General features: G+C 40.2%; 1 protein-coding gene and 1 long non-coding RNA gene across 4 annotated transcripts in view; one reads left to right on the forward strand and one right to left on the reverse strand.

Annotated features, from left to right (window-relative positions):
* Positions 1-1,119: 1,119 nt before the first annotated feature.
* The window catches only part of LOC135202346 (DNA excision repair protein ERCC-6-like), a 397,074-nt gene continuing 386,091 nt past the window's right edge, over positions 1,120-12,102 (reverse strand). For all 3 annotated transcript variants that reach the window (XM_064231709.1, XM_064231710.1, XM_064231708.1), the window contains one exon: positions 1,120-3,365. In XM_064231709.1, coding sequence (XP_064087779.1) covers positions 1,289-3,365 — 2,077 coding nt within the window. In that variant the 3' untranslated portion in view covers positions 1,120-1,288. The remainder of the gene's footprint in view (positions 3,366-12,102) is intronic.
* Positions 3,249-10,925, forward strand: LOC135202348 (uncharacterized). Its single transcript, XR_010311719.1, has 2 exons — positions 3,249-3,804; positions 10,756-10,925. It is a non-coding gene; the product is annotated as an uncharacterized LOC135202348 (long non-coding RNA).

Here is a 12,102-nt window from a genome sequence, read left to right on the forward strand (position 1 = left end):
TTACAGGGATAATTGGAATCTGCCTATATTTACATGACATGAGGTGTAACGCAGCTTTGTTGGCCTTCCTCCAAACAGAAGGAAAACTTGCAAGTCCAGCCATTGTTTCTTCTCCATGCCATTAATGGTCTGTGGCTGCAGATTCCATGAATAGAAATCTGGTACGTACTCATGGAGGGAGTAGGGTTTGGGGGATGTAGCTTACCCCTTATACAACTTAAGTATGATAGATAGTAGCCGATCATTTTGCCTTTGCATCCTGATTTACATTTCAGTGGTAAAGTATTAAATTTCCGTAAAATCAAAGATCTTGAGGGTAACTTTTGAAAAGAAATTGGCTTTTGAGAAATGTACTGTACATAATATTGCATCCTCTGTTTCTTAAAAATTTCATGTCTTGTGGAAATGTTAAGAATGTTTTGGGATGAAGTGTTTTAACTCTAGTCTAAATTTTTATAGGGTGTACCATTCTTCAGCAGTTTTCTAGGGCCAACTCTCATTTCAAACTCTTGGATAGTAATCATTAATGAAGTTTATTTTGCCAACTCGTAATGTTGACTTCTGGCATTGACATAAAGTAAGTTCATTATGTTTGCTACATAAAATGTACTACAGAAACAAGACGTCCTCTGTACACTTCTTTACCTGACCCAGTTGTTGTAGTTCACACCACCAGGCTGGCTGCTGCTGCAAACAATGTGATGTTCTATGGCATCAGGTTAAATACTAGACTCAGTTGTTGGGAGTTTTTCCTTGGCTCCAACTACAGTAAAATGTGGAATAGTTTTCCAGGTGCAGTTGTGGAGGAATCGTCTGATCTCAAAATACTCTCTGCTGACATCTAAATTTTATTTTCTGTTCATGTTTATTTATTTTTACTTGAAAATTATCTGTACAGGCTGATTTTCCTTTGGAACCCTCTTTGTTTAAAAGTGTTTTCTTGGTCCTTTAGGGGTTTTCTGCTTTAGATTTAAAGAAAGTTAACACCAAAGGTTCATTAACTTTGGAGTTTCAATCCTTTACCATTAGATGAGCAAATTTACTACACTCATATTATTTCTTTACAGTATGGCTGTTGTAAAGGTTAACACTACAAATACACAACAAATAAAAGAAGCCTTTTACTAAAAACTTTTAATGTAAATTATAAATCAAAATACATATTTACAGACAGATAACTATGGATAATTGTGTAAATAAAAAACTCAGGACTATATACATTATACAAAAAATATGATATATACAACTACAAATATTAAATTACAATATGCATCATTATAATACTGCTTCATCTAAATTCTTCCTTCAAAGACCAAATTCCCTCACCTGATGATTTTCTATGGAAATCGCAAATTTTGGTCAAAAGAGCCTTGAAGAATGGAGTCTGTGATGGTGGCAGTCTAGCACGGAATCTGTTGATAATCTCTTGGGTAGATGCACTGCCGTCTACTTCTGCCTGAAATGCAACAAAGTTCCGTATATCTGTCAGTAAGTCTATATTTTCCTGAATTTCTTCTTCAACTTCTTCAGGTTCTGCTTCTAATGATACAGCAGTGGAAGGGTAATCAGGATCATAATCTTCATCTGGCTCATCATTTGTTAACTCTGTGGATGCAACAGTTTTGTTCCTCTGGTGAATACGAGAAAGCAATTGTGCAGATGACAGGCCATTGGAAGTTTTATTTCCAATTTTCTTTTTGGGAATAAAATCCATCTCTGAAGGGTTGTCTGAATCTTCATCCTCCAAGCCTCCATCGAACATACGTTCTTTCTCTTTCTTTGATTTTATTTCGTCTTTCTTTACTTCTCTATCAACGGAATCAGCAAACACTCTACTCTTCTTACCTCCAAACTTGTGTTTACTTTTCTTTGGGTCTGAAGTTTCATTATGGGATTTCCAAGGTCTACTACACCTAGCACGAGATGCTCTTACAGCCTTCAGTGCTTCTTTGGCTACTCTCTCAGCTTCACCTTCCATAAGAAGATAATCTGGATCATTGTTGCTTAAAATTGAATCATGACTAAGGGCTGTGTGAACCCCTGATTTCTTAAAGAGCTTTGTTAGAACGTATTCATCTTGGGATTTGGCATTTTCTTTTTCTGCTGCCTCCTCCTCTTCTGTTTTACGGTATATCCGTTTCTTTACAAGATAATCTATTCTCTCTCCATCAATCTTTTTACCTTTCTTATGAGAATGCTTTTTCTTATCTCTGTCTTTGAGTTTTTCTCTTTCCTTGTGCTTATCTTTCTTTTTGTGCTTTTTTCTATGCCCCTCTGACAATTTATCCTCCAGTTGGCTACAGTTTCCACAATCAGAATTTTTGCCATTTCCTGTTTCTTTATTAAGCTCAAAACTGCTGACGGACTGGTATTCAGATACATTAGACTTGTGCTCCACAAATATATTTTCCATATCTTCGGCAAGATGAGGCAATTTAAGACCAATTTCTTCTTGTGTCACAGAAAAAGCATTGGAAGGATCACTTTTGCCACTTGAATCTTCATGTTCAACTTCACTTGGATCTTCATGTTCAACTTTTATGTCATGTTCAACTATTTCAATTTTTTCCATGTGTTCTTCATGTATTCCAGCTTTCATATCCATGGACCCATCACCTTTATCAGTTTTAATATCCGTCCATTCTTCGCCTATTTCAGTTTTTATATCCATTTGTTCCTCTTCTATTTCAGTTTTTATTTCCATGTGTTCCTCATCTACTTCATTTTTTATATCAATAACATCCTGAGTTAGGATATCCTGTCTATTTTCTTCTGATTTGTTACTTTTACCAATTTCATAACCTTGGGGATGATCTTTGAGTCTGTCACATCTCTCAGGGGAACCTGTATTTTTCTCCACTGGCAAAGTTTTCTTTGCAATGTTCAAGCTAATTTTCTTCGCAAGGTTCCTCATTCTTTCTTTCAGATCTGCATCTTCCTGTACTTTAAGATTTGTGTTCAAACTACAGTCTGATTGTTTGTTCTCATCTTTATTGCTTACTTTCCTAGGCTTCTCTTTTTTGGCAGGTATTTGGTTACTAGATTTATCATAATGCCCTTTTTTGATATATCTATCACTTTTCTTCAACTGCTTATTGGTAGCTTTGGAAATCCTACTTATTTCTTCATCACTATCCTGGTTATCATCATTTACATCTACCTTTATTTCTGAATTTGTTCCTGCAAATATGGCTGAAGATTCTGTTTTCTCTTTCTCACCTTCATTCAAAGTGAAAAGCTCATACAAGTCGTTGGTCTTGAAAAAACGTTGCTGTTTTGGGTCTTTTAGCACACGATTGGTTAAAAACTGCTTGAAAATCTGCCTATGATAAATCTTCTCTTCAATGGTTCCAGATGTGAGTAATCTGCAAATGGAATGAAAGACATGAATCTGGAGAACATTTTAACAGAGAAAGATAAAAAAAGCTTGTGCTCAGAGAGCAAAACTGTCATGCATAGTAAAAAACAGGCATCTCCAAATTGCAAATCTGCAATATGTAGATATATTTCTGTAGGAATGCAAAAGTTTCTTGATTGTTACTGATAAATTTTAATACTTAATGGAAATGGATGTAAGCTCCACCCTTTTGGGTGGTTACCTGATATCTTTACATAAATTTCATTTTCTTCCTAAAGCTACACAATGTTCTTTATTTTGCAGGTAACCTTAAATATACCATCTAATGCTGAAGGAAATACCATGAGGATGAAGAAAAAACCAGGCTAACTACTTTTAAAAAGAAAGCACTTGGCTTGTAGTGGTTTGACAACACTTGAATTAAAGTTTGAATTAAAAAATAGTAGGTAAGTATAAAATATATTCCTGTAAGCAAAATCCTTTAGATTTTATCTTTGTCTATGACAATCAGGAGGATCACAAACATCCATCTGCTCAGTATGCTAGGAATGAATTAGGCTTTTTGTTTTACAATACTACAGTGTTGGCAAGATATCCACTCAACTTGAATATAATTGATAATACCTTTATCAAAGCTTTGTTTCAGTTCAGTATCTGTACTGTGTAATATAGATAATGGTATGATAATGCCTCAAGTATAAAGCTTTGTTTTGGTTCAATATCTGTGCTACAAAGTTAAAAAGTATCTCTTGAGAACAGAACTAGTACATATTTCAAATCATATTTAACCATTAAACATATAACTGTGTCCACCATTTGACATTTTTGATGCAATAACTGTTTCCTAATCATTGAGGACTGTCTGCAGATGGGCAAACAAGAGTACAAAATGCATTTAGGAGTGGAAAGTTGACAACCCTGTACCAAAAACTATAGATCATATTGATCAGTGTTAGTTGAGTGAAAAACAAAGGTCACTAAAGAATTGTAATTATTAGTCATCCTTAACAATGTACATGAGTTCACAGTGCTCCAATCCAGCAGCTGGGTTCATGGCACCTGATGCAGACATGTGGCTGGTTTCCAGGTACCTTCTGATGTAACAATTTAGATTGATGGTGGCATCCAATGCAGCTGGTTTCACAGCCCTTCTAATGCAGCAACCCAACTGGGTTCATAGTTCCTTCTGAGGCAGTGACAGCTGGGTGCAGGGTGCCCTTATTAATGTTGCTTGGGTGCCCCCTTATTAGAGCTAAGCAGTAGGGGCCAGGGCCCCTTCTGATCAATTCACAACAACCAATTCATTGCGTTTGTGTAACTAAATTCACAGCAACCTCCTATACATCTGCATTTATGGCACCTCCCTGTGCTGCTGGGTAACTTTGGCCTCCAATGTAGCAATGCAGCTGGATTCACAGGGCCCCAAAACAGCAGAAATACTGGGCTCAGAGCCCCCCTCTAACGTACTGAAGGAGTTCACAGTGCCCTTTGATGCAGTTAGGGTTCACAACACCCTCAATGCAGCTACACAGCAGGGTTCTTGACCTCTCGACTCAAGTACTGTAGCAATTTCACACTAACCTATATTGCTGAGATGAAGTTGGGTTTATAGTATCCTTTGATGTAGCTATGCAGAGGAGTTCACTTCACCTTCCAATGCAGCAAAGCAGTTGGGGTCAAGCATTTCTCCGACAGGTTCACAGCAGTCTCTAATGCAGTGAAGCAACTGTTCATGGCATGCCCTGATGGGTTCATGATTCCCTTTGGTTGACCCAACGCACCTGACCTAACAGGGGCCTCTGTGGGATTCCATTCCAGAAATGCAGCTCAGTTCACAGAGACTTAGAACAGCAATGCAACTGCAATTAAGAGGACTCCTAATGTAGCGAAGTGCATGACACTCCTCTACAGCAAAGCAACTAGGTTCATGCAGCCGATTTCATAGCATCCCCTTCTTCTTTGGCAGTGCTACAGGATTCATGCTATCTCCACTACATATTATCTAACAGTACTTTCCAATGTAGCTGTCTTTTTGTGTAACCTTCCGGTGCAGCTAGGTTTATCCTGTACTCCAAGTCTGCTGGGTACACAGTACCTCCACTCTAGAAATGTAGGAGTTCAAGATGCCCTTTAGTGCAGCTGGGTTCACCTTGCTTTCCAATACAGTTGGATTCAGTGACTTCTTATAGAATCCTCCAATGCAACAAGAAAGCAGAGTTCCTGACACTTGCTAATGCAGTAATGCAGATGGATTCATAATGCCTGATGCAGCAAGATTCATGACACCTTCAGATACACCTGGGTAACTAGTTATCCTCTGAGGCAGCTGGGTTCTCATTGCCCTCTGGGTTCTCACTGCCCTTGAGGCAGCTGGGTTCTCACTGCCCTTGAGGCAGCTGGGTTCTCACTGCCCTTGAGGCAGCTGGGTTCTCATTGCCCGTCCAGGCAGCTGGGTTCTCATTGCTTTCCAGGCAGCTGGGTTCTTACTGCCCTCTGAGGCAGTATTCTAATCATCCTCCAAGGCTGCTGGGTTCTTGGGCACCCTCCGAGGCAGCTGGGTTCCTGTCCTCATCCCAGAATGAAGCGGATGAGTTCTTGGTGCCTTCTGATCCAGCAACTATCATTACCATGAAGAAGCTGGGTCCATGACACCCTCTGAAGGGACAGCACTATGGCACCCTTTTAAGAAGACAGCCCCCTAAAACCTCTGATGCAGGGACCTCCACAAAGTCCCCTAATAAACTGGCTCCACAGTACTCCATTGCAGCTGCCTTCACACCACTACTATGCAACTAGCTCCAACACCACTGCTTTAACATGCAGTAACGAAGCTTGATTCATAGAACCTTCCAATGCAGTGATGTAGAATGGGTCCAAGAAGCCTTCCAATGCAGCAGGTTCACAGCACCTTCCAAGTGAGTGATGCAATGTAACAACACAGCCAGCCAAGTTCGTGGCTCTCCATAGCAGCAACGCAGTGAGTTCGAAGCATACCCCATACAGTGAACTTCAAGGACCAAAACACTTTCATAGACATGTGTAAAGCACTTCCTAATCCTGTATAACAGCTGAGCCATCACTGTCGTACAATACAGTGATACAGTTTTGCTCATGATGCCCTTTGATACAGAGTAACAGCCAAGGTCCAGATTTAGATGAACTAGTTCATGGCAACTGTAGTCATAAGACAGAGCAATGTAGCTGGTTTTATGGTGCCCTCAAACCTAGCTGGGTTCACACTATTCTCAACATAACTGTAATCAAGGCACCATCAAAGCTAAGTTTACAGCAATGCATCTGGGTTCACAGCACTCTCCACAACATAGCAGTGATGCTGGTTTGCAGCAGTCTACGATAAAATGTCACAGCCGAGTTCTCGGTGCCATCCAATGCAACTAAGTTCCTGGTACCATCTGATGCAGGTGGGTTTTCAGCACTTACCAATGCACCAGCACAGCTGGATGCACACTGCCCTTTAAGATACACTACCTTTTTAAAAGTGTCAGTTAAGTTCTTGGCACCATCCCAGGCAGCTAGGTTTACAGCACCTTCCACTGTAGCAAGAAAGCTCAATTCACAAAACATCTGATGAAGCCATGAAGATGAGTTCACCAAAGCAGGTTCTAGTGCCCTCTGTTGCAGAAAAGCAACTCTACTCACCATGACTTATGAAGCACTGACCCATCTGCATTTGCATATGGTGCAAATAAATACTTCGCAATTATTTAATCTTTGTTGTAACAATGAAACTGGGTTCATGGAACCTCTCAATGCAGATAGCTTTACAGTATTTTCTGATCTAACTTTGTTACTGTGATCCATTTAATCTTTGTTGTAACAATGAAAATGGGGTCATGTAACCTCTCAATGCAGATAGCTTTACAATACTTTCTGATCTGTGCTACTGTGACCCTCCAGTGCAGCTAGGTTATGCCATCTTCTAAGGCAATTGGATCCACATTATCTTCAATCCAGTAACACAAATTCAAATTCTTGGGCACCCTAATGGCAGGTGAATCTGCCCCCTTTTTGCTATGCAGCAGGGATCACAGCAGCAGAACTAGGTTTGTAGCCAATTCTGATGCAGTTAAACAGCTGTGCCTTAATGGCAGGTGAATCTGTCCCATTTTACTAAGCAGCAGGGATGGCAGCCTTTCATAATACAGCAGCAGAACTAGGTTTGTAGCCAGTTCTGATGCAGTAAAACAGCTGAGTTGACTTCTTTACAATGCTGCAGAATAACGAAGTTCACAACTCAGTCAGCAGCACTGCACCCTCTCCAACACAGCTGGGTGTATACCTTCCAATGCAGCCAGTTTCCATGTGAACCCCTCTTGACAAAAATGGCTCCACAACCTTCCTGATGTTATTAGACTTCACAACACTTCCAAGGAAGTAATGTGGTGGTGGATTCACAACCACCTAAATTGTAGTAATTCAAGCACACATTCAGGGGTTTACTTTGCCCTCCAATGCAGCTTGGTTCACTGCATCCTCTAATTTACAGTGCCTTCCTAAGCAGCTGAGTTCACAGTGCTCTCCGAAACCGCTGAGTTTAAAGTGTTTTCTGACAGCTGGGTTTATAGTGACCTCCAACACAGCTGGGTTTACAGTGCCCACAACACAGTTGGATTTGGATTCACAGTATCACCTGATGCAGCTGGGTTCACAGTGCCCTCTGATACAGCTGGCTTCACAGTGCCCTCTAATACAGCTGGCTTCACAGTGCCCTCTAAGACAACTTGAGTTCACTGTGCATGCCAATGCAGCTGGGTTGACAGTGCTTTCTAGCACAACTGGGTCCTTACTGCCTTCACAACATGGCCAGCAGCACCATCCACTCAGCTGGCTCTAAACCCTCCAATGCAACCAGTTTCCATGTGAACCCCTCTGACACAAATGCCTCCACAACCTTCCTGATGTTATTATACTTTACAAATCAAACTTTACAACACTTCCAAGGAAGTGTGATGGTAATTGCTTCCTAGCAAAGAAAGATAAAGGAAAGGAGAACGCATTTTCGAGAAGTTCGGCAGTAAGGAGGTTTTCGCACCCGTGTTGGAGGCGCCTGTAACCTGTTTCTCGCAGCTGTTCTGGAATCGTCGGGCGTGTTGTGGAACTCAACACGCGCCAAATAATGTGTCCGGAGCAATGCCGCGTTTTCTGATGAAATACCTCGTCTGGATTCATCTAGGGAGTCCTAGTAAACTCGGAAGTCTGTGACGCTCGCCGTAGGCCCCGTCCCCAGAATGCCGTATAAATACGACGGAGGAAGTAGGAGCAAACAGTGATCGTAAGAGAAGGAAGAGATTGTAAAAGAGAGAGATCACCAGTTAGTCACAGAGAGATATCCTCAGTAAGAACCACAGATCAGATTATCAGTGAGAGATCAGCAGCAGTGATCATCAGAGAGAGACTAGAGACGAAGGAACCGACGAAGTATCAATCAAAAGAAAAGTTGTTCGAGAGTTGGTTGGATATTGGTCTAGTTGTCTTCAGGAGTGGACGGCCGTGTTTTCTCGACGTCGAGCAGACTTCAGAGAAGAAAAGGTCCTGCTACAGGTTTTGGGGAGTTCCTGCCTTTCAAGTAGACTAGTTTCTGCAATACGGAGTCAAGAGGACGACTGCAATTGCCGCTCTACATTTATGAAGCCAGCGCGTCGAATTGCCAAATTGACTAGCAAGTATTTGAATTGCCTCACTGTTCCCCCAGTTCATGCAGTGTAAGATTCTATCTTTTTATGTAAATAGGAGATACCTTTGTTAGTAAGCTTGTAAATAAACCTTTGTTGTATTAGTGTTTCTTTCTATATTCGTATCCCCAGTTTCAACTGTTGGTGTTGATATATATTTTTTTTTTTATTATTTCATATCGAACCTGAAGCGGACCTCTCTCAGAGGCCGTAACACTGTGTCGACCCTTTCCAGGATATTTCGACACCGTAACATTGTCTCTGAGATCTCAGAGTCCGTAACAGGAAGTAATGGGGTAGTGGATCCACAGCCACCTAAATTATAGTAATTCAAACACACACTGAGGGGTTTACTTCGCCATGCAATAAAGCTTGTATCACAGTGATCTCCAATGCAGCTACATTCAATGCATCCTCCTGTTTACAGTGCCTTCTTAAGCAGCTGAGTTTACGGCACTCTCTGACACAGCTGAGTTTACAGTACCCTCCAACACAGCTGAGTTTACAGTGCCCTCCCACACAGCTGAGTTCACAGGGCTCACCAACATAGCTGGGTTCACAGTATCGCATTGCAGTTGTGTTCACAGTGCTCTCTGATAGCTGGCTTCACCATGCCCTCTAAGACAGCCAAGTTCACATTGCACACAGGTGCAGCTGGTATGACTGTGCCCTTTAAAGCAGCTGGGTTCACTGCACCTTCTAGCACAACTGGGTCCTTACTGCCTTCCAGGCACAAAGGTTTTCATTACAATCAGAATCAGCCGAGTTCTAATGTGCCTTCCATATTTATTGATGCAGCTGGAGTTGGTTTTGCTTCCCACCATTTGCAGAAACATCCTGGATACAGAGTGCTCCGCAAGGCAACATTTTATAAAAAAACTAATTTCTGCTATTTCAGTGACAATAATAATGATAAAAGCTTTTTACACTTGCCATACAGTTTTCAGTAAGTGGCCATGGTCAAGAGTGAAGTCTTTTCCTGTTGTTGCTCACCAGTCCTACCTACACCAGCAGCTCTTGACCTGCCTATACCAGGGTGTAACACACACTGGCAAACTTCCTCCTTACCATAAACATAAATGTTCCTTCCCCTTTTGGCTACTGCACCAGGATCATAAAGTTTCACTCAATTACTTTTGGTAGTCTCAAAAAGAACCTCAAAAAGATAAGATGTGTGCCAAATAGTGAGTGACCTCTAATTTGCTGTTACCATTCTTAACCAGGATGATTTGAATTGTGCTTCTTCCCTAGCTGTGAAAAAAGACATTTTTCCCTTACAAACTCATCTTTCCATAGCAGCAACTGTCCTTCTTTTACCTTGGTTTGATGAGAAAGGGAAGCCACATTACTATGGGAGGAAATCTCTTCCATAAATATCTATTTCCTTGCTATGTTTACATTTTATCTTCCCCTGAACAAAAAATTAATGGACTGGACAATTATATAAAAGCATTTCTAACAGGGATTGTACAATACAGGATCTATAACCCAGATGGATACGGAAAGGTGGGACTTGTATTGGTATGAAAAAGTTAAATTTCTCTTAAATATATTTTTCCCTTTATTATGTATATTTTTCCCTTTATTATGTAAATTGAGCAGAATATGGAGATTTATTCTGTTCCTTTTAGTTAATGTAGACTAAACAGTATATGGAAACACCTTTTAAACACATATTTAACTAATACAACCATCTTATTTCAGGTACACTTGGATTTATCAGGACTGGATATGCACTGAATGACCCGTTGTGATCAGAAGCACAATTCTTTCTATCAGGCATATAAATTATCTGAAGAACTGCAGAATACCATGATAATTCTGTACCATGAAAAGTATATAGAAAGTATTAAAAATAAAACTCAGTTTGCAAAGGAATTTATTTTCACTTTTGACTTTTTATTTTGATAAAAACAATTAACAACTTTATCAAAAAAAAAATAAATAAATAATAAAATTAGGTTTTACATATACTTACTTTTAGCAATTACATTGCTAAAAGTTACTAGAATCGGTAGCTAGAATTTTGAAATTTGTGGGTTGTACTATTTTCTAGTGGCAAGGTGACTAGCCCACCCTCTTTCAGAAAAAGAGAGTAGCAACCATTAAAATGGCTTCAATTTTTTTATGCCTGTATGTTCATGCGAGAGGAGGGCAGGCTGTAATCATGCAATTACTTGGTAAGTACTATATATAAAACAATTTTGCAATTACTTGGTAAGTACTATATATAAAACTATTTTAATATAAAAATGTCATTTTAATACAGGTAAGTTACCAAGTAATTACATAACTGATTGCTGATTCCCATATTGATAGGAGGTGGGATGCATGTGCACATCTCCAGAACATTAAGAATCATAATGAATTGGGAATAGAAAACTGCTAGCATTGTAATAATGCCTGATGTTCCTTACCTGATAACAAGCTGCTACAGAAGATAATGCCTCTGGATGGCGCTTGTTTATCACAGTGGCATGGCAGTAATGGCGATGGTCACCTACTATAAAGTGGGGCCTTGTAGCCCAGGGTGCAGTACATATCAAATAACCATAGCAACACATCATCACCTAATACCACCAAAAGTTAAAAACCACCACCCGACCATAAAAACAGGACAGTGCTCCAATACACACACCTCCAGATTCCCATAAAATCCAACACCATAATTCAAGGCAAAGAAAAGAAGGAAGGAATATTTCCTCCCCCCAACACCATGCTACCCACTGAAAAAGAACCCAATATGCTGCAGTTATCATAAATAGTTTCAACTTCTTTTAGATACAGAGAGAGACAAATTACTTTTAAAAGCCAAAGAAGTGGCTACGGTCCTAATCTCACATGCCTTCACTCTACATAATGGGGAAAATATCCTCTCCAAGAGAGGTATGAACTTCTGCAATGAGGTCTTCGACAGTGGGCATGCAGGATTCTTAACAGAACACCAAAAAGAAGTTGAAGGTCCACGTATTCCCCCTCTCTTCTGTGGAGGTAACACTTAAAGAGCTCTCACAGGACACAACTTTCTTGATCACTTGGACCTAAAATACC

Source organism: Macrobrachium nipponense, chromosome 30 (assembly GCF_015104395.2).
Source record: "Macrobrachium nipponense isolate FS-2020 chromosome 30, ASM1510439v2, whole genome shotgun sequence".
Taxonomy (NCBI): Eukaryota; Metazoa; Arthropoda; class Malacostraca; order Decapoda; family Palaemonidae; genus Macrobrachium; species Macrobrachium nipponense.